General features: G+C 61.0%; 8 protein-coding genes across 8 annotated transcripts; 5 read left to right on the top strand and 3 right to left on the bottom strand.

The window, feature by feature from the left end:
• Window positions 1–322: 322 nt before the first annotated feature.
• BXZ73DRAFT_28309 (uncharacterized protein) lies at window positions 323–1,159 on the top strand (the record flags this gene model as incomplete). The annotated part of the gene is made up of 3 exons (XM_048017751.1): window positions 323–400; window positions 455–894; window positions 940–1,159. Coding segments are annotated over 3 exons (738 nt in total), but the record flags the coding sequence as incomplete, so codon positions are not given.
• Window positions 1,160–6,669: 5,510 nt separating this feature from the next.
• Window positions 6,670–7,532, top strand: BXZ73DRAFT_106241 (uncharacterized protein; the record flags this gene model as incomplete). The annotated part of the gene is made up of 2 exons (XM_048016557.1): window positions 6,670–6,705; window positions 6,759–7,532. 2 exons carry the CDS (start codon window positions 6,670–6,672, stop codon window positions 7,530–7,532), a joined length of 810 nt encoding a protein of 269 aa, XP_047872904.1.
• A 99-nt stretch (window positions 7,533–7,631) lies between these two features.
• Window positions 7,632–9,464, bottom strand: BXZ73DRAFT_92646 (RNA polymerase II-associated protein; the record flags this gene model as incomplete). The annotated part of the gene is made up of 9 exons (XM_048026437.1): window positions 7,632–7,736; window positions 7,787–7,863; window positions 7,928–8,070; window positions 8,134–8,353; window positions 8,404–8,430; window positions 8,482–8,578; window positions 8,634–8,851; window positions 9,069–9,392; window positions 9,431–9,464. The coding sequence occupies 9 exons, from the start codon at window positions 9,462–9,464 to the stop codon at window positions 7,632–7,634; spliced, it is 1,245 nt and encodes a 414-aa protein (XP_047872903.1).
• Window positions 9,465–9,713: 249 nt separating this feature from the next.
• BXZ73DRAFT_106239 (translation initiation factor eIF-2A) lies at window positions 9,714–11,957 on the top strand (the record flags this gene model as incomplete). The annotated part of the gene is made up of 5 exons (XM_048016556.1): window positions 9,714–9,744; window positions 9,797–10,338; window positions 10,484–10,787; window positions 10,838–11,778; window positions 11,829–11,957. The coding sequence occupies 5 exons, from the start codon at window positions 9,714–9,716 to the stop codon at window positions 11,955–11,957; spliced, it is 1,947 nt and encodes a 648-aa protein (XP_047872902.1).
• Window positions 11,958–12,328: 371 nt separating this feature from the next.
• Window positions 12,329–13,276, bottom strand: BXZ73DRAFT_92644 (thioredoxin-like protein; the record flags this gene model as incomplete). The annotated part of the gene is made up of 6 exons (XM_048026436.1): window positions 12,329–12,398; window positions 12,448–12,528; window positions 12,630–12,758; window positions 12,815–12,940; window positions 13,001–13,159; window positions 13,218–13,276. The coding sequence occupies 6 exons, from the start codon at window positions 13,274–13,276 to the stop codon at window positions 12,329–12,331; spliced, it is 624 nt and encodes a 207-aa protein (XP_047872901.1).
• Window positions 13,277–14,071: 795 nt separating this feature from the next.
• On the top strand, window positions 14,072–14,266 carry BXZ73DRAFT_54403 (uncharacterized protein; the record flags this gene model as incomplete). The annotated part of the gene is made up of 1 exon (XM_048021161.1): window positions 14,072–14,266. One exon carries the CDS (start codon window positions 14,072–14,074, stop codon window positions 14,264–14,266), a length of 195 nt encoding a protein of 64 aa, XP_047872900.1.
• Window positions 14,267–14,964: 698 nt separating this feature from the next.
• On the bottom strand, window positions 14,965–15,921 carry BXZ73DRAFT_81382 (glutathione S-transferase C-terminal-like protein; the record flags this gene model as incomplete). Its single annotated transcript, XM_048023488.1, has 6 exons — window positions 14,965–15,040; window positions 15,093–15,170; window positions 15,226–15,402; window positions 15,466–15,591; window positions 15,647–15,805; window positions 15,860–15,921. The coding sequence occupies 6 exons, from the start codon at window positions 15,919–15,921 to the stop codon at window positions 14,965–14,967; spliced, it is 678 nt and encodes a 225-aa protein (XP_047872899.1).
• Window positions 15,922–16,445: 524 nt separating this feature from the next.
• Window positions 16,446–18,344, top strand: BXZ73DRAFT_106235 (uncharacterized protein; the record flags this gene model as incomplete). Its single annotated transcript, XM_048016555.1, has 1 exon — window positions 16,446–18,344. One exon carries the CDS (start codon window positions 16,446–16,448, stop codon window positions 18,342–18,344), a length of 1,899 nt encoding a protein of 632 aa, XP_047872898.1.
• Window positions 18,345–19,545: the final 1,201 nt, after the last annotated feature.

Below are 19,545 nucleotides of genomic sequence, written 5' to 3'. Positions count from 1 at the left end.
AACGGAGTGCTGGGCCTCACAAGCCATCCCGGAACAAGCCCACTCCACAGCTTCCCACATGCCTGCCATGGTCCGCCGGCACGCTGCCACTGGCTGCCCTGTCGGCGACGTCGTCATCGGTCTGGGCTCATGGCCGCGGAGAGTGCTCTTCCTCGCCGTGGGGTCATGTCCCGCCGTGGGACGGCCACGCCCAACGATTGTCGGATTTCGAGCGGCTGATAGTCCAGATAAACGCACACTCCCCCGCCGTCCTCCTGCCTCCGCCTCCTCCTCCGCCTCCCCGCAGGGCACGCCGACAGCCCGACGGCTACAGGAAGACCCCATGCATCGGCTGCCCTACGATGTCCAGCTCTCCATCTTCCGCCTCCTCAGTGTCCGCGACGTCGTTCGGGTCTGCGCGGTAAGCACGCTGTGCTCCTCACCGACGCCCCGTCACCCTCCTCACTCCCCCCAGACGTGCCGTGCGCTGCAAGAACTCATGGGGGACCGCACGATCTGGCACCGCGCCCTTCTCCGCATCCTCGCCCGCTTCCCCCAGCCGCAGCTCTTCCGCAGGCTGCCCACGATGGGCCCCGACGAGCTCCGCGCGTCCGTCCTGCGCTCGGCTCGGCTGGACCGCCTCTGGCACGCGCCCGAGTACCGCCCCCGCCAGGTCACGGATTACCACTGCGACCGCACTGTCGAGCACGTCAGCCTCGTCGCGGGCGGAACGTGGCTCGTCATCGTCCGCCACGACGGCTCGCTGCAGCTGCACGAGCTCGGGGCGCCTCAGCCCACCGCGACGTTCGCCCACGCGCCGACCGAGGACGAGTCTGTCTTCTACCTGAGCTCCCGCCTGTCGCTTTCTGGCGAGCACGAAGACCTCATCATCCTCCAGATGGGCGTCCGGTACAAGTGAGTGGGTCGCCCACGTCGTGCGCCCACGCTAACGCCCCGCAGCCAGTGCAACATATACGCGTACCACGTCGCCACGACGGGCCCCGCGCCCACGCTCGTGCCGATGGGCAGGGTGTCCGTCACCGGCTCCGTGTGGTGCTGCGCGTCCGGCGGCCGCCTCCTCGTCTACGGCCTCGAGAGCGGCGGGGGCGACATGGTCCTCCACGTCTGCCGCATCGGCGCCTCCAGGCCGCAGCTGGCGCTGAACATCGGGCCCTGGTCGGTACGTGCCCGCCCGATCTCCGTCTACGGCGTCCGGCTCTGGACGCTCTATGGTGGACGCGCCAGCTAGTGCGCGGGCGAAATGTATTTCGTGGTAGTAGTACAGTGGGAAGGACACCAAATGGGACAAGAGCGGATCGCGTGCTCTGCGGCAGCGCGCACGCGGCGCGTGTTAGCGCGCGTGGCTGAGATCCCCGCGCGCGGCGTGCGCGGGCTCCGCTGAGCTCGCGGTGCTCTGAGGCACAACCTGAGCTTGGCTCTGTGAGAGAGGAGGGTGAGCTACGAGTCCCGAACACAGGGCAAAGCAAAGGCCTGCCAAACAAAAAGGGCAGAGACAAAACAAAGAGAAGGCAGAGGGTGGGAGGGTCGAAAGAACTTGCCGAGCTGACGGAGGAAAGGCGATGGAGGAGAGAGGGAGGAAGGAGGCGGACGATGCGGCGGGAGGAGCGTCGTGGTTGGAGGCAAGCCGTGGGCGTCTGCTCTCCGCCGCTCCTCCCGCCGTAGACTAGCACCTGTCTCAGTCGCTCGTTCCTCGCTTCCGCGCCAGGGCAGTCATCTACGGCGTCCGGCTCTGGACGCTCTATGGTGGACGCGCCAGCTAGTGCGCGGGCGAAATGTATTTCGTGGTAGTAGTACAGTGGGAAGGACACCAAATGGGACAAGAGCGGATCGCGTGCTCTGCGGCAGCGCGCACGCGGCGCGTGTTAGCGCGCGTGGCTGAGATCCCCGCGCGCGGCGTGCGCGGGCTCCGCTGAGCTCGCGGTGCTCTGAGGCACAACCTGAGCTTGGCTCTGTGAGAGAGGAGGGTGAGCTACGAGTCCCATTACGGGGCAGGAGCGGCGCGACGCGTCGGGCGAGGCTGACGACTCCCAAAGAAGACAGGAGCAGAGGGACAACGGACCTGCATCATCGCGCGCTGGATGTCGTCCCACACGTGTGGCAGCACAACAAGGTGGGGCTGGAGGACGTCTGCGTGCTTGCGCAGGTAGAGCTGGAAAGAGGATTGAGAGTGCCAGCGCCCCTTGACCATGCAATCGGCGAGAGAGAAACCGTTGAGGGCGTAGCAGAGGAGGGAGCCAATGCGCAGGCTGTGGCCGGAAGGGGTGCCGAAGTTGAACTCCGCGGCGAGAGCACGGATTCGCACCGTGAAGGCCCGGAGCGTGAGCGGGCGACGGGAGCTGCGGATGGTGTGTGAGAAGAGTGCTTCACCCTTTCCGGGCTTGTTGAAGGCGATGTGTTCACGGAGGGCGCGGACCGGATCGTGCATGGGTTGGGAGGCAAAATAAACATCCTCACCGTCGAAACGATGGGTCTTTGTGTGTGGGAGGTGTATGGTGCATACGATAACGCCACCATCTCGCGTGTTGAAAGAGACGTTAGAGAGCTGCACGTGGTTTTTCGGGTGGAAAGATTTCTGGCTTTGTAGTAGGAACTCGCCGTTACGAGCGGTTGCCCAGAAGATTGTTGAAAGTGCAGCGCGGCAGGCAAGGTCGAGGGACGAGCTGGTGTCGAACAGAGGGAACAAGCGGGCGAGGTGTTCAAGTAAGAAAGGATCACGGCGGGACTTAGACGAGGTGCTTGGGGCAGAGTCTTCTGCGGAGCGGAGGAGCAGCGAGCGGGTCTGAGAGTCAAACGAGAATGGGAGTTGCCAGATCTTGTGCCAAGCTTCGATGCCATGGAACGTGTTGCGGACAGCGGACTTGGAGTACGAGCCAATGAGTGATTGGAGGAAATCGAGGAGGACTGGCTCAGGTATGGGACCGCGCAAATGCTCAGGTACGTCGTGGGTGTCAGCCCAGATGTGGAACAGTAGAAGACCGGAGCCGTAGGTAGTCGCCGTAGAGGTGTCGAATGCGCGCGAAAGCACGTCAACCGCACGAGGTGGGCTTATCACGGGCCCGTCGGTGACCACCAGAGATGACGTGGATGGGGACCAGGCGGTCAGTCGCGAACTGGCAGCGACATGTGGACGGCATGGATGAGGGCGAGGAGACAGGTCGGGGGCGTAGGGCCGAGGGAACACGTGAGGGCGAGGTGGAAGGACACGATTAAAACGCGTTGAGTTCGTCCCAGTAGAAGGCAGGGCTGTTGACGAGGATGTGGGCAGTGCGCTCGGAGCTTGCACGGTCAGCGTCGAGCGCGCGGGCGGGGTCCCGTGGAGGTTTGGGGAGTGCGTGCGCTGGTGCGGCGAGCTCTGAGGGTTGCGGCGGGGCGTTCCAGTCGGCGAAGAAGCTAGAGACCGCGTCGGGGAGTCGGATGGGTGGCAGGAGGAGGCTAGTTGGGCCGTAGATTCCACGAGACGGGTCGTCGGCAGGGTTCGCAGCGCTGGCAACGTAGCGCGCATGGATCGCGACACGTGCGGCTGCAAGGACAACATTGAGTCGGCGGAAACATGCATTGACCCAGCGGTTCGCTTGGCGTCCTTTGCGCCATCCGCCGATGACGGCTGTGTTGTCACCATGGGCGGCCACGTTGGGTGGGAGGTCGGGGAGCTGTAGAAGTCCAAGAACGAGTAGTTCGAACCCGACGGCTTCGAGCCATTGGATGTCACGGCCGTCTTGCTTCCAGTCGGGAAGGACTCTCCATGCACGCCAACGGCCTTGGATGACGATCCCGATTCCGACACCGGAGGATGCATCGGAGTATGCGAGGAGGTCAAAGACCTCGACCGGGACAGGGATTGGACGCTCGATGTTGCCGTATAGAAGTCGAGCATGCCACCATCGGAGGTCGTCGAGCGCGAATCTGGGGAGGTGCCGTGCGACGTGAGGACGGTCAGATCCGTTGGAAATTGCGACCTCCAGTCCCGTAAGGTAAGCGCGTCCATCAGGAATTGTGGAGCATGCAAAATTGAGCTTGCCATAGAGGCTCTGGATGGCGTCGAGGTTGTGAGCCGGCGCAGGGGAGGCCAGGAAAAGGTCCAGCACGGTGAGATATTTGTCCCGCTTTGAAGGCTGGAGAGCGACAGTGCCACGAGCGAAATCGTAGGACAGGCCGGTATAGTCCAGTGTGGACGACCAAAGCTGGTCTTTCTCCGGCGCCCAGACATAACCGAGTGGAAGCGACACGCGATCAATGTCTGCGAAGGAGTAGGCATAGGACGCATCAGCGTCAGGGCGAAGGGAAGATGTGGAATGATCCCGGAGTGGGCAGCAGAAGTCCTCGATGAATTCCTCGATGCGACCATCAGGGAGCGCATCCCCTGACCACCAGAGACGTCCCCCTCGCGTCCGACGGGCGCCTCGACTCCGGATGCGGTCACGCGCAGCGGCGCGGCGCATGTTTGCTTCAGCCAGCCAGGACACAAGAACTCGTGCCCAGAAGTGGTCATCGACCCAATGAAGGACAGGGCCAAGGCCGTGGGCGCGAAAAATCTCGCAGGCAATGTCGGCAACAAAACCATAAACCCCCCCGGAAGAGCATAACCCGAATGCTGCGCAGGTGTCCACCTCAAAGGAGTTGTCACCTGTGCGGACAACAGTGCCTGCGAGCTGCGAGTGGTGTAAAGGGATAGTTCGATACGCATCGCGGACGTCACGGACAGCGGCTTGTGACCCCGGGGAAGCATGGCATACATGAGCGCGACAGCGAAGAACGTACCCCAGGTGCAAGGATATGAGCTGGCGTCCATGGCCGAGTTGATCGAGGAGACACCGTTGCGGGGCTCGTGTGGGAAGGAGAAATTCTGGATGAGGCGGAACGAGTTTGGCTTGTGCGGTTTAGGGATGATGGACAGAGGGGACGTTTGAAAGGGGCCGAGAACGGATTGGATTTCGTCAGAGGTGTATGGTCCAAGGTAACGGCCGAGCCTGCGCTCTTTGCTCACGATTTCCTCCAGGTGGTTGGCGTGGTCGATGACCGAGGGGCGATTAGGTGGTGTGAACTGCATGGAGATTGTTGGAATGCCGACGATAAACCCCTGCCGAATTGAGAGAGGCAGCGTGGGGTAGCGGTCGAGGAGTCCGAAGGTACGGAGTTCCCGCTCCCACTCGTCTGCATTGAGTGGGCTACTGTTGTGTTGGCGCACGTGACAGATGGCAAGACTGAGCGGAGTGAGCGGTTGACCCGCAACCACTGCAGACGTGGGGTCGGCACTTGGAAGGGTCCTTGTTCGGGCATCCTTTCGGCAGGTTGTAGCGGAGGCAGATCTGACCACCGCTGGAGGTGGAGAAACCGCGGCCATCCGCCCCACGCTTGACGAACGTGGGTGTGCCGGGGGCGTGGTGCAGCTCGGTTGCGGCGCAGGTAGAAGCGTTGTGGTGGTGTCGACCGAGACACACGGCGCACGCGCTGGTCGAGGACGCGTGGCCGGGGACAAAAACCGAGGTGCCGGCGGAAGAGGATGCCTCGGCCCCTCGTGTGGAGCGAGTTTTGGGACCGTGTGACTGCCCTGGGGTGGGGGAGCTGTAGCGCGAGCGCGAAGTAGAAGAGCTTCGCACGGACTCTAGCTCTTGGAGATGTGCGGCCCGCATGGATGCCATCTGCTGGATGGACAGCTCGCGGTGAATGGTCTCGATGCGGCGATCGTCGAGGACACCGAAGTCTGGGAGTGGCTCCTTCCGGACCAGCCGTTGATGGATATTGATGCGAACCCGTTCGACGTACGACGCCAAGGCTTTCCAGCCCAAAGCAGGGTCGTGCTTGCGCAGGCTGTGCTGCTCGACGAACCCAAAAAGCTTCCGGCACATGCGTACGAACTGATCAGAGTAGACGCGCTTGCCATCGGCGACTGCAGCCTCATACTGTGCGCAGAGGGTGTGCTTGGCCTCGACGAACTGTTCAAAGGTGATGTCGGCGTCGCGAACTTCGTTGGTGCTGCGCTTCGCCCCAGTCGGGGCTCGGGACCAGTTGACGGTGTTGGTTGTGGTGTCGAGGGTTCCTTCGAGGCTGAACGTTGACTGGCCGATCGCTTGAGCGAAGCGTTGGCCTCCCTGGTCCCTCATCCCATCTGCCGAGAAATACCACATGAAGACGTAGTCGCCTTTCGCGAGTTGCGCAATGGCGAACGAGGAAGGGTTGTCGAGGGTGTCGATCACGGGCAACGTGCTGTCGAACGTCGAGCCCATGGCATTGGTCGTCGGCCCTGTGCGTGTCCGGGTACGCCCGCGGGATCGGGAGCGAGCGGGAGGGCCTTCAGGGGGTGGGGAGGGTCCACGGGAGGGGGGCTGCAAGGTGTCGAGATCCTCGAGGAGAGCGAGACGTGCCTGATAGTCGTCCCACGCAGCCTGGCGTGCCGGCTTGCCCAAAGTCCAAACGGTGCGGAGCATGGCCGCAGCGCCAGCATGGTCCGCGCAGGTCCTGTGGTCGATGAGATCTTGGCGTTCAACTTGATGTTGGTCCGCGGCGTAGTCAGGGGCAACCTCGTTGCCTGGATCAGGGGGAGGCGGACCCAAGATCCCGAGGATCGCATTCTGCTGATCGTCCGAGAGGGGCATGATCAAAGGGTCGAAAGAACTTGCCGAGCTGACGGAGGAAAGGCGATGGAGGAGAGAGGGAGGAAGGAGGCGGACGATGCGGCGGGAGGAGCGTCGTGGTTGGAGGCAAGCCGTGGGCGTCTGCTCTCCGCCGCTCCTCCCGCCGTAGACTAGCACCTGTCTCAGTCGCTCGTTCCTCGCTTCCGCGCCAGGGCAGTCATCTCCGCTGAGGACGTCATCCACTCACCTGACATCCCGGCCGGCGCGGCCACCGGCCAGGCGGACGAGGACTTCACCATCTCCGTGCTCTCCGAGAGGCTCCTCCTGCTCGCGTACCACGCCGGGCTGGCCGTCTACGCCATCCCCCCGCTCGAACGCGCGGATCCCGAGGGCACGGAGGCCGCACGGGAGCCCTCGGTGCACGCCGTGCGCCCGCTCTGGAGCCGGGAGTGCGACGTCGGCGCGGGCATCTACCGCATCAGCCCCGCCACCTGGGGCACGCGGCCGCTTGTCGTTGCCGGACCGCACGCCCTCCACATCCTCACCGTCCGCGGCGGGCACGGGGGCGACGCGGCACCTGAGCCAGCCATAGCGCACCGCGAGGTCCCGTACCCGTTCTCGCTCGCTGCTGAGGTGGGGTGCATGGGTCTGGGGGCAGTCGGGCTCCGACGGGCGATATGGGACTGCACCGAGGCGCGGAACGGGTCGATGTACGTCCGGTTCCAGACATATTCCCTCCCGCTCAGCGTACTCGGGGTGCTCGACGGTGGGGATGGAGATGACGACATTGACGGGCTGGAGCTCGGCCACGCGGGGAGACTGGGGTCGTTCAGCGTCGAGCTGGATCCGGCGGAGCATCTGGTGAACCTGTGTCTGGAGGAGAGCTCCGGAAGGGTATGTTTGCTCTTGAATAACATTATCACGGGCGCGCGGCGGATCTCGATCGTCGATGCGGTGTGATGGGATGTCACAGCAGAATCCAAACGTAGCGATTACTCGGGTACTAAACAATACAATCAGCAAAACACAGAAGCACAGCGATGGCGAGTGGGAGCGGGGTTAACCCTGCACGAGTGATGGTTTGTTTGCGCTCGTCCACTGATCCAGAATCCTCCAGAAATGGGCCACAACGGATTTGTCCACGTGGCGGCGGTGTGGATCGATCTTGAGAAGAGTCAGCCACCAGCGGCGCGGTCGATAGAATAGGGACACACCTTAAGCTCGGTGACATTCCAGTCCTTGATCTTCGTGTTCTGAGGGTCGTTCGTCCACGTAAAGTAGATCCCTTTGACTGCGCAGCCACTAGTCAGCCGCCTCGCTCGCAGATCTCCGAGATGTCGCGTGGTGCAGCGTACCGTGGTGGAACAGGGCTTTCGGCTCGGTCCACTTGTATGGTCTAAACTGCCAAGCTTGACCCGTGGTCATAACGCATACCACACGGTCCCACGCGTCGGGCCCGAACTTGGCAAGTGCTTCCGTGCTGTCGACAACGAAGTATCTAGGAATCGTGTGTATGTAATCAGCGCTAGTGATTAAAAAGAGAAGGCGTGGGGGAACAGACCTGGCCTGGATTTCGGTCTCACGCCCAGAAGAGTCAATTATCGTACGCTTCCGGTAGATGGGAATCATGTCCTCAGGGCGCGCGTTTCCCTCTGAGGTCGCACGTGCTCGCGCGTCTTGTGAGGGCTCGAACACGGCCTCTGAGAGGAATTTTTTTACGTTGTGCATCGTGACAAGGGATGTAGGTGACGAGGAGATCATGATGATGGGGTAGTAGTTCTCTGCAAATTTGGTTAATGTATGTCATCTGAATGCATATCGGATCACTCACTGGCTTTCTTGGGCTGCATCTTGAGATCTTCACATATAAATTAGCTAATGCTCCAGAGGCATGCGGAGAGAAACTCACCACCGCTAGAGGACGCCGACAAGGAAGCGCCACCCTTGCTCCCTTCTTTGAGCTTCTTGAGTCTCTCTGCGAACGACTCCTTGAGGGAGTGGAAATTCTAGGACAGAGGTAAACCGACTGGAACGAACTCATACGATGCGAGGGCCGCTCACGTTTGGCTTGATTCCCCGGAGAACCGTGTTCCGGTCCTGGAGCTCAATCTCGTTCTGCTTGATCTTCTTGACCACTTCAATATCGGCCGTGTCCGCGACATATCTTCGCTTCAAAGCACTTGAAGTCGACTCAGATATCCGATGAGAAGACGAAGGGGTCGGCAGGGGTGCTCCTCCTCGGACTTGGGGAGGTGTACCGGGCGGTGTTGTAGAAACAGCTGTGGGCGGGTGAGCGCACTGCAGTTATGGCTACCAGCCTATAGTAGGTAAATGCAAAAGATTATGCGCAACCATCTGTTCTGCCGCGCGGTGACACAAACGAAGAACGACAGGATGCGCATTCGAACACTCTGTGTATCATGGGCGGCAGGCGTGCGTAGAACAGGTATATGCTCTCAAACAGGGTAAACGAGCCACTTGAAGTGAGATACTCACGTTCAGCAGATACCAGGTTGGGGAGGTTTTGTGTCTTGTCCTCCAGCCAGTCGACGACATTCTTCCTCTCCGTTACACTGACGAAACCTGTCGGTAGGCCATTCTCCCGAACTTGCTTCATGTACTCCGCTACGGACACATCGCGTAGAAGCCATGCGAGGTAGACCGCGCCCGTGGAGACAAAGTCATTCGGGTTGCTCTGGGGGTCGGTTGAAGTGGAGCCTGGTCGCCGTAGTCTTGTAGGGGCGGTCTTAGGGACGGTAATCGAGGAGGAGAGCGCGAGATGGGTGGCCTCGGGGAACGAGGATGTGGACGCCGAGCATTCTTGTAGGTGATGGTCTTCTTAGCCTTGATAGCCTTACGCAGTAGCAGGAGGGGGTCAGATCCGGAGCCCATGGTGAAGCACGTCTAGAGGGAGAGATAGTGGAGGACAACCAGGATGGTGGGAGCGGCGAGCAGAACGCGCGCCGCGACAACCGCGAGTGACGCGGGGCCACAAGCCCTAACCCTGTGGAGGCTTATCTCAGCGGCCGTAGACCATTTTTCGAGATGGAAATCAGCAGAGTGAACGCTTTCGACCTCGCCCTCACCGCCCGCCCCGTCTGAGGCATTAACTTGCTTCTCTCGCCGCCTCTTGCACGCACCATGGCCTCCCAGCAGTCCCAGCAGTACGCTTGTCAGTCCCCGCCCCGAGTCCCCGCCCCCCGCGCTGACCCCCGCCCGCACAGTCCGCGCGCAGAAGTCGTTCGGTCTCGTCGGTGGGAGCCCCAGCTACGACGCCATCGACAGCTTCCAGGCCCCCGAGGTCGCCGCCCGGACGTACCAGTACAGCGCCGATGGCCGCCTCTTCGCCTACGCCATCCCCACTGGCGTCCGCATCTTCCAGGCCGAGGGCGCGCAGCTCGTCCAGGACCTCCAGCTGCCTAACGTTGTTGATATCAACTTCTCCCCCCGCGGCACGTACCTCTCCATCTGGGAGAGGCCCCAAAAGCTCGAGGACGGCTCCCAGTACAAGAACCTCCGCATCTTCTCAGCCTCTACCGGCGAGGAGCTCCTCGCCTTCACCCAGAAGAGCCAGGATGGCTGGGATCTCCAATATACGATCTCTGAATCGCACGCCATTCGCTTGGTGGGCTCCGAGATCCAGGTCTTCCGCCCCGCGGAGTGGTCCAAGGGCGTGGTCGACAAGCTCAAGGTCGAGGGTGCGACCTCTGTCACCCTCAGCCCTGGGCTGAACCCGTCCGTGGCCGTTTTCTTTGCGGAGAAAAAGGTGTGTCGGCGATCTCCTTGCTTGTGTATACACCCCTTGCCCTACCCTCGTATATGCGCCTCCCTAGACGTATGGCCGATGGAGGCTCACTCCCGTCCACGTGCTTTCACTCACGAGGGCATCATGTTGACAATTCGTAATGCAGGGTCAACCGGCTACCGTCAAGGTGTACAGTCTGCTGGCTCTCTCCGCGCAACCGACTTGCCAGAAAACCTTCTTCAAGGCACAGCGTGGCCAGGTCAAATGGAACACGCTTGGCACCCAGGTCCTCGTACTCACACAAACCGACGTCGACCAGGCCAACAAAAGCTACTACGGTGAAACCGGTGGCCTGTACCTGCTCAGCGCGGCAGGCAACTTCGACTGTCGGGTGACACTGGACAAGGAGGGCCCGGTCCACGACTTCACCTGGAGTCCCAACTCGAAAGAGTTCTCGGTCGTCTATGGCTGTAAGCTCCTCCTTTTGCGGAAGGACCGGATTCTTACCGCGTATATGCAGTCATGCCGGCCAAGACGATGCTGTTCGATCAGCGCGCGCGCAGCCTCCACGACTTCGGCACTGCGTTCTGCAACTTTATCGCTTTCAACCCCCAGGGTCGACTGATGGCGCTCGCTGGGTTTGGCAACCTCGCGGGCAAGGTCGACATCTACGACCGCCGGACACTCACGAAGCTCACCACCATCGACGCCTCCAACACCTCCCACTGCGAGTGGTCGCCCGACGGCCGCTTCCTACTCACCGCGACGCTCTCCCCTCGCCTCCGAGTCGACAATGGCATCAAAATCTGGCATTGTACCGGCCCGCTCGTTCACATCCAGCATTGCGATGAGCTCTACCAGACCTCGTGGAGGCCAACCCCCGTCGATGCCGTGCCCGCGTTCCCGCAGGCGATCCCGGCCGCCCCTGCCCCCTCGGCCAGTGTGCTCGAGCACGTCACCGTCGCGAAACTTACTCCGACGAAGCCTGCTGGGGCGTACCGGCCCCCTGGCGCGCGGGGTCTTGAAGCCTCGCACGCATACAAGCGCGAAGACGACACGCCGAGCGGACAGTCGACGCCCAACGGCCGGTTCAGCCGCAGCCCTGCACCAGGTGGTCGCTTCCAGAACGGACGGAGACACGTGCCCGGGGCACCGACGTCGCCCTCCCGTGCGGCACGCGCAGGGCGACCCGGAGAAGCGGGGACGCAAACGCAAGGGGGGAAGGAGAAGGGCGGCGAGGGAAAGGAGGGCGGCAGAAGAGAGCGGGATGCGGATGCGGGTCGGCCGTCGATCGACATTACGCTCGCGACGAACGGTGACGGACCAGCGGTGAACGGAAATGGCGACGCGAACGGAAACGGCGCGAGGCGGCGGCAACGACGCGGCGTCGGTACCTCCAACGCCGGAGGGGACGGCGGGTTGGATCCGACTGCGAAGAAGGTCAGGAACTTGAGCAAGAAGGTACGTGTGCTTGGTCCATGCGGGAACATGTCGCTGATGGCGGGCTGCAGCTCAAGGCGATCGACGAGCTCAAGGAGAAGCAGCAGAAGGGCGAGCGGCTCGAGGCGACGCAGCTCAAGAAGATCGACACGGAGGCGGAGATCAGGAAGGAGCTCGCTGGGCTCGGCATCACCTCATAGCGTTCCCCGTGCCTCCTCACCCCCTCCCCATCTAGCACCACGCCCCTCGCCATTCTTGCATTCATGCCCCTCGCACGTCCACATGCCCGTATCACCTGTCGTCATCCTGTCCTCTTAGATCTGTATCACCTCCCCCCGTTGGACGTTGTCTGTCTGTCATACTACACTGTCACTGTCGTTCACATCGTCGTCTCTGGAAGCATGCTGTGTCCGAGTAATCTGTTGTGTGTATGTTTGTGGTGCTACGATCCAACGCAACCTTCGTGATACTCGACTGCGTATTATGAGATATGCAAATAGCTGAGGATCGTTGCGATCACTCTATTTAGACGCTCGATTGTCGACCGCTAGCTTCGCAAGTGCTCTCGAAGTTATACCTTCTTATCCCACGTCGCGATAGTCTTAGCCACGGCCGGCCGAGCGAGAAGCTCGTTGTGCCATCTGCGGTAGGGTCGGCCTAGCACCGCGAGTACGCCGAAGTGCGACGCACCTCTTAAAATGTGGGAACTCGTCCACGTTCAAGCCGTCCCAGCCCACTTGAAGCGCGTAGCCGATCGCCGCGCGGTTCCACCTACGTACAACCCGGTCAGTCGCGCACGCTTTCGAAGACGTCCGGGTTACGCACACGACCAACGCTAGGTCCGCGCGCTCGGTTTGTCGCCGACGAGCCACTGGCGCGTCGCGAGGGTGGAGTCGAGCACGCCGATGACGCGCACGATCTCGTTGCGGTACCGCTCGATGGCGCTTGGGACCGTTTCGTGGTGGTAGAACGTGAACCATCCGGCCTGGCCGAAATACGGGCTGCGGGACACGACGGGTGAGGACATGTGGCGACACGGAGTGTGAACGGCACCTGCCCTTGGCCCGAGGCTTGGAAGAACAGCCATTGGGAGAGCAGGATCCGGTCTTCGAGCCCGGCGAAGGAAATCTTGTGCTCGGTGTCATACTTCTCGATGAGGTACTGGACGATGGCGCAGGACTCCCTGTTGGACAGCATCAACACGATCGCCTCACGAGGGACGCCGTGTGCAGGGCGATCGTACCAGACGACAAACTCGTCGTTCTTGTAGTCGATGAGAGTCGGCACGCGGCCGTTCGGGTTGTGCTTCGTGTGCGACTCCAGCTTCTGGTCGCCCTTGCCGGTGTCGAGGTAGATGGACTCGTACTCGAGGCCGAGTTCTTCGAGAATTATGACCACTTTCCTGTTAGATGTGCATGTGTTAGACGCGGTCAGTTGTATGAACGGCGGACAAAGCTCACCATGGGTTTGGAGCGAGGCCAATGGCAGAGTAGAGGGTGAAGTGGCACGAAGAGAGCATGGTGGGTGCAGGGTGGTGAAACCGAACCCGCTGTCGGGCATTTATCCACACCTCTAGCGTTGCGAGACGCGGATGAAACGGAAGTGTTTATGTACATTTAGTCCGCCATTACGAGAAGAGGCACATGCGGAGTGCAGTCACGAAGTAGTCCATGAGAGAGTCTGCAGTTCGGACTTCCCAAATAAGCAGAGCACCACGTTACCTTTGAGCGGGTTTAATTGTGATATCATGCATGATCAATAGTGACGTCGGATACACCAAGGGTTCACGGACGATTCGATATTGATGTTGGCAAGCATGTTGTGTATAGTGACTGGGAACGGAGGAGAGGAAGTTGACGGAAGACGCCTATTCTCTCTCTGCGCCTGAATTGGCGCCAGATTGTTTGCGCACCTGCAAGCCAAATATTGCCAAACACACGTCAGGCGCCAGCGGGCGCTTTCTTGCACTCTTCATTGTCGACGTCTCTCTCCTCCCTGCTACCCTAGTGTTTCTCCCTCTTACGTGCTCTAGGTATCCTGGCGACACGGCCACCGTGGACGACACTTTGTGCACTTGTTTGGTCCGCCTCCAACACTTGCCCGGAATGGAAACTTCCTGTGGGTGCTGCGCGATTGCCTATCGTTCGCGTCCAGAAGCAATCCAGGAGCAATCCGTCGTGACTCGTGAGCAAGTGTGTACTTAAGACACGGACAGCGGAGGGTAAGTAGTCATCATCCTGCGCATCGTCCAGCGTCCACTCGACCCCCACTCGCATATACACTCGCACACATCCTCGAGTCCACCTCATCCGCAATGGCCTACACCACCGTCGACACCTACTCCTTCGCGGCCCCCGCGGCACCGAACGCATTCGCGCTCTTTGGCTCCGCCCAGTCGCCGCGCGACACCTACGGGCTATACGACGAGGCACGGCACGTTCTCCGTCCCTCCAACGGGCAGAAGAAGACGTCAACGAAGGGCGGCCTGAAGAAGTACTTCAAGCCGTGAGCGCGCGCGCCGCTCGCGGGCGTCGTCCCCGAGCCAGCCCAGCCCCCTTCCTTCAAACATACACTCGCGCGGCGACCATCGCCTGCACGCAAGTCAAGTCCGCGGTCGACGCTGTCCCGCAGCATCAACGCCGTCCTCGTCCGTGCTGCCTGAGCGCGCACACGACGCTGGAGTCGACTCCGCAAGACCCACCGGGCGCGTCCCGCCGTCAGCCTCGCACTCTACGCGAGCAGGCTCGCCTCCTGGAGATCCAGATAGATAAGGAGACTACTTATTGGGGATGCACGGACTTAGTCATCTTCTTTGCTATACTTCGTACTGCTCGCGCGGGTATGTCCTGTACCTACAGTATAGTGGGTCAAAGTAACCAGATTCTTCTATCTTCTCCTGGCGCGTCCTGTGCATGCATCAAGACTTGGATTAGTAACCCGTATGCAACAGGTTACATAGATTACACCCCACTCGCGAGGCGACGCGTTGGACAGCGGACTCTATGATATCGCAAACGTCACGCGTGCTCGGACCGCGCGCACTGCATGATCAGTAGTAACGCGAACGAATGCATCCATTCCAAAAAACGTCGCCCTGATACTAGCATGACGGCACCGATGTGGCGGCGACAAACGATGCCTGCAAATAGAGTGAACGGAGGAAACTTCCTGACACATCGAAACCTCGTCGCTAGTATCGTCTCTACTTTAACCGCTACGTTTCTCCTCCCACATCGCGATGGCCTTCGCTACTGCCGGCCTTGCGAGAAGCTCGTTGTGCCATCTAGTTATCGTTAGGTGACTTCCAACGAACAGCAACAACAATCGCGACGCACCTCCTGAAATGCGGGAACTCATCTACCTTCAGCCCGTCCCAGCCGGCAAGAAGGTATTTTACCACGAAGTAGTTCCACCTGCCAGCCCAGCGATGTGAGCCACACGTCGTTGCACACAGACAGGAGCACATACGGAATGAAGGACAGGTCCGCCGCGCTCGGCTTGTCGCCAACGAGCCACTGGCGCGTCGCGAGCGTCGCGTCGAGCACGCCGATGACGCGCACGATCTCTTTGCGGTACCGCTCGACAGCGCTCGGGATCTTCTCGGAGTGGAAGTAAGTGAACCATCCGGCCTGGCCAAAGTACGGGCTGTGCGATGCGATGGAGTGAGCGTGCGCAGGGACGCGAACGGTTAAGGCGAACGGTGCCTACCCTTGACCGGATGCCTGGAAGAAGAGCCACTGCGAGAGCAGAATGTGGTCTTCGAAACCTGCGAACGAGATCTTGCGCTCGGTGTCGTACTTCTCGACGAGGTACTGGATGATGGCGCAAGACTCCCTGTGAAACGGAGTCAGCGTGCACGTATGGGCGATGTGCAGAGACGTCAGAGCACCAAACGACAAAATCGTTGTTCTTGTGGTCGATAAGCGCGGGCACGCGGCCGTTTGGGTTGTGCTTCGTGTACGACTCCAGCTTCGTGTCGCCCTTCCCGGTGTTGAGGTAGATGGGCTCGTACTCGAGGCCGAGCTCTTCAAGGATCATGACCACCTTCCTCCGACAAAGCGTTCGTTTTCGTGCAGAAACGTCCGCAAGAGAGACAACTCACCACGGATTGGGAGGCGGGCCAACCGCTGAGAAAAGAGTGAAGTGGGGTTTTGGCGAAGACATGTTGGACTGCAGAGGCTGGGGGGATGTCCGTCAGGCAGCCTGTGTGCTCGATGTGCCTTTTATCCACGCATCCAGTGTCATCCATGAAAATGTTAGTCAGTCGTCCCGTTGCGAAGCACAGGGGACCCCCGGTGGCGCGCCATTGAATATGCAATCAATGCCAGTGTTTGACGAAAGTCTGAGAGGCTGCTATGCGGGTTTGAAAAAACCGAGAAACCAACCGACAAAGGGCCATGAGCAAGACACCCGGGGTCGGGCACGTAGTCCGATGGCCGAATTTCGAAGAGGAATCATTCGTAGGATGGTCGACGTCGTTGCCGGAGGACTTAGTAGGGTCATGTCACCGCCGGCGCTTCAAGCTCACGGCGCCGGCGGGGCGTCGGCCCGCAGGATCGAGCGCCTGAGCACCTGCGACTGCGCCGCTGCGGTTCGCGCATTGCTCCTGGCAACATCATCAACAGTACGGTCAGCTTCTCACATTGTCCAACCACCCCCAGCTGACGAGACCACGACTACACACAGTCATGGCCACCGTCGACACCCTGCCCTTTCCTGCCTTCGCGCGCTCCATCCCTGCTGCCGATCGTGCTTCACTTTCAGGGCTTTCGGACGATGCCATTCGTGAATGGGTCGTAGCCAAGGCGGAGGAGTACCGCGAGATCGCACTCTCTCTGCTATCTCTCCACAACTCAATCGCACCGATTCATCGCGCTTTCCCAACGGAACTCCTCTCTGAAATCATTTCATACTGTTGGGACGACATGCGCAGTGTGCGCCTTATGCACGTCTGCCGTCTCTGGCGCGCGACAGCGCTCAAGACCCCGCGACTGTGGGCCGAAGCCGTCGCAGCTCCCGGTAACCAGCTCACGTTCAACAAGGCCAGGATCGAGGCGCAGTGTCAACACCTGGAGGAGAGCCGCATCTCGTTTGCGGCTACTGCGATAGAACTATCGTGTCCGGAACCGCTGCGCCTCAAAATTCATTTTCTCCCCAATGGTCTATCCCAGACACTCTCGTCGCACACCTCCCGACTCGTCGATTTGTTCGTCCGCCTCCAAAGCGCCGCGCAGCTCAACTCACTATGCGTACTTCTTGCGAACGGCGTACCCAACCTCGACGTTCTCGGTATCGCATTCCCAGGATATACAGGGATGTACCGAGAGTGGCTGGGGCCGGGAGTAAGACACCGCCACGACGACACCGACGATCAAGGCGACCCACGGAACCTCTCCAAGGAACTTATCAGTTGGAGCTCAGGTGTTCAAGGTCTGATCGCAGACACTCCTCGTCTCCGGGCGCTTCGATGTGTTCCGATCGATCTCGTGTCTCACTTTGCTTGCCCCAGCGTACGCGACATGTGCATCACTCCCGCGGTATTCAACCCGCATCACTTGGAGGGCTTCGTTCACGCGTTGAAGAACACTCCGGACCTCACGCGCCTCGATCTGTGCATGGAGAGAGGTTCCCGGATGGAACCAGACCGTGACGCACCTGGGTGGGCGGTCAATCCCGTCGACCTTCCGGCGCTGCGGACGTTGGTCGTCAACCTCCACTTCAACGAAGACGCGGTACAGTACCTGGATCTCATCTCCATTTCGTCCTCCGTCAGAGTCAACCTCATAGGAGATGAACTTTTGAACCTCGTCAACCTCCCTTCTCGCCACACTCCGTTCATCCCATCTCGAATACACTCCGCAAGCACCGTCCACATCTGCGACTCTTACGACAAGTGGGAGATTCCCACCGCCGTCGTCTCAACGTCGAAGGACGACGAGGAGCTCATCCGCTTCACTCTCTCCATCGACCTGCCGGACACAACACCCTATCTCCCCTCGTTCGACCTCATCGAGACCTTCGACACCGGCGCGTACATTACTCACCTCGTCTTCCACCAAAACTGGGCGACGAAGACTGCCGAAAGCAGTCCGTCGGAGATCTTCTGCGCGTTCCCGTACCTCACCTCGCTCGACCTCGCCGGCCCCCGCGCGCACCGCGTCATCAAGGCGCTCCAGCACCTGGACGACGACTACGCTCCCGACGCGCTCGTGTGCCCGCGGCTGAAGACGCTCAAGATCGCGTTCGGGCTGAACCTCGGGGACGACCAGTCGGCGCCGCGCAAGGCGTGGGCGGCGCTGAGGGCGCGGCCGGCAGGGTGGGAGGAGACGGTGCTCCGCACGATCCCGGCACGGGTTGCGGCCATGGTGAAGCCGCTGGAGCACCGCGCGAAGCGGGGGCTCCGGTTGGCGCGGCTGGAGTGGGAGGACCGGGAGTGGGACCCGACGTTGAGGCTGGAGTTCCCGCCGTCGGCGGTGGTGGGGACGTACGTTCCGGGCCCTGGGTCGTTTGATCAGGAGGAGCTCGAGAAGCTGGTGGACGGGCCGGTCGTCTTTGGGGGATTTACGTACCAAGAGATTGCTGAGTAGAGGGTGTGTTGTTGCCTGGACGGACGGATGCATTGTACGACTGGTTGCGAGCAGCCTATTCAGCACGAAGTCGCCGATCCGACGCCGGACGTGGGTGCGGAGAACGTCGACCTGTCGCCGCCACCGCGCATGTCCGCGCCCGCTGTGCGAGGCTGGCGAGCATGCTCGATAGGCGTGCCATGGTTGGAGACGCTTTGACGGGCAGAGCTTAAGGTCGGGGGCAAGGAGCCGTGCGAGCACACCGAGACGGAGATGGAGATGAGTGCTGCGACTAGCGAGAGTTGCTCGATGCCGTCGACGGACAATTGGACGTCGGGTCGTTTGATTCACGAGCGTATCCCAGGGGTGCATTGGAAGGCGTACTGTGAGATGTGGGTGGTCTTTACACTCAACTTGGAATTAGAATGATGTGTAGTGGCCACATTCGATTGGTGCACATGCAGCGGGGTGAGCATATATGCTGCCGAGCCTACAGTCCATCCACACCGCGGGGAAGTACACCAGTCGTTTGGTACTCGTGCAGTAACGCGGCCATATCCTCATCATCAAATTTCGGCAGCCTCGGGGCTCTCGGGGCTTTCGGGAAATTGGCCTGGTAGGTGATTCCGCTGAACACGACCGGCCCGTCGACCAACGTCTCGAGCTCCGCCTGGTCGTACAGCGCCGGAGGTGGCACGTACGTGCTGACGACCGCGGTCGGAGGGGGCTCGAGCCGGAGCTCCTTGTCCCACTCCGCCACCCGCCACTCCAGCCGCTCCAGACGAAGGCCGCTCGACGCGCGGCCGCTCAGCATCTTGACGAGCTCTGCCAAGTCGTCCCGGACGCCCGTCGCGATCGCCTCCTCCCACCCCGCTGGGCTGGCTTCGATGACCTTCTGGACCGAGCCGCGCGCCCGAGGGAATGCGACGACGAGGGTGCGCAGACGCCGACAGTTCGGACCGTCGATGTCCTGGGGCGTCCCGTACTCGGGTTCCCGTCGAAGGAGCGTCCGAAAGACGCCCGGCACGCATTCGCCGGCGACGTCGAGCGAGGTGAGGTTGGGGAGAGCGTGGAGGACGTCGCGAGTGTCGAAATACATGTCTTCGTTCTGACGGACGGCGAGCGACGTGATGTGCGCGCCGTGCTTGCGGAACACGGGGGCACAGTCCGGCGCGGCCGGTCCCGTGTACGACTCCGACATCGAGAGCGCGAATCGAGCGAG

The sequence above is a fragment of the Epithele typhae genome, assembly GCF_022376455.1.
Source record: "Epithele typhae strain CBS 203.58 chromosome Unknown BXZ73scaffold_79, whole genome shotgun sequence".
NCBI classification, from domain to species: Eukaryota; Fungi; Basidiomycota; class Agaricomycetes; order Polyporales; family Epitheliaceae; genus Epithele; species Epithele typhae.
Note: the sequence above shows the minus strand (reverse complement) of the source record. Positions and strands in the feature narration are given on the sequence as shown.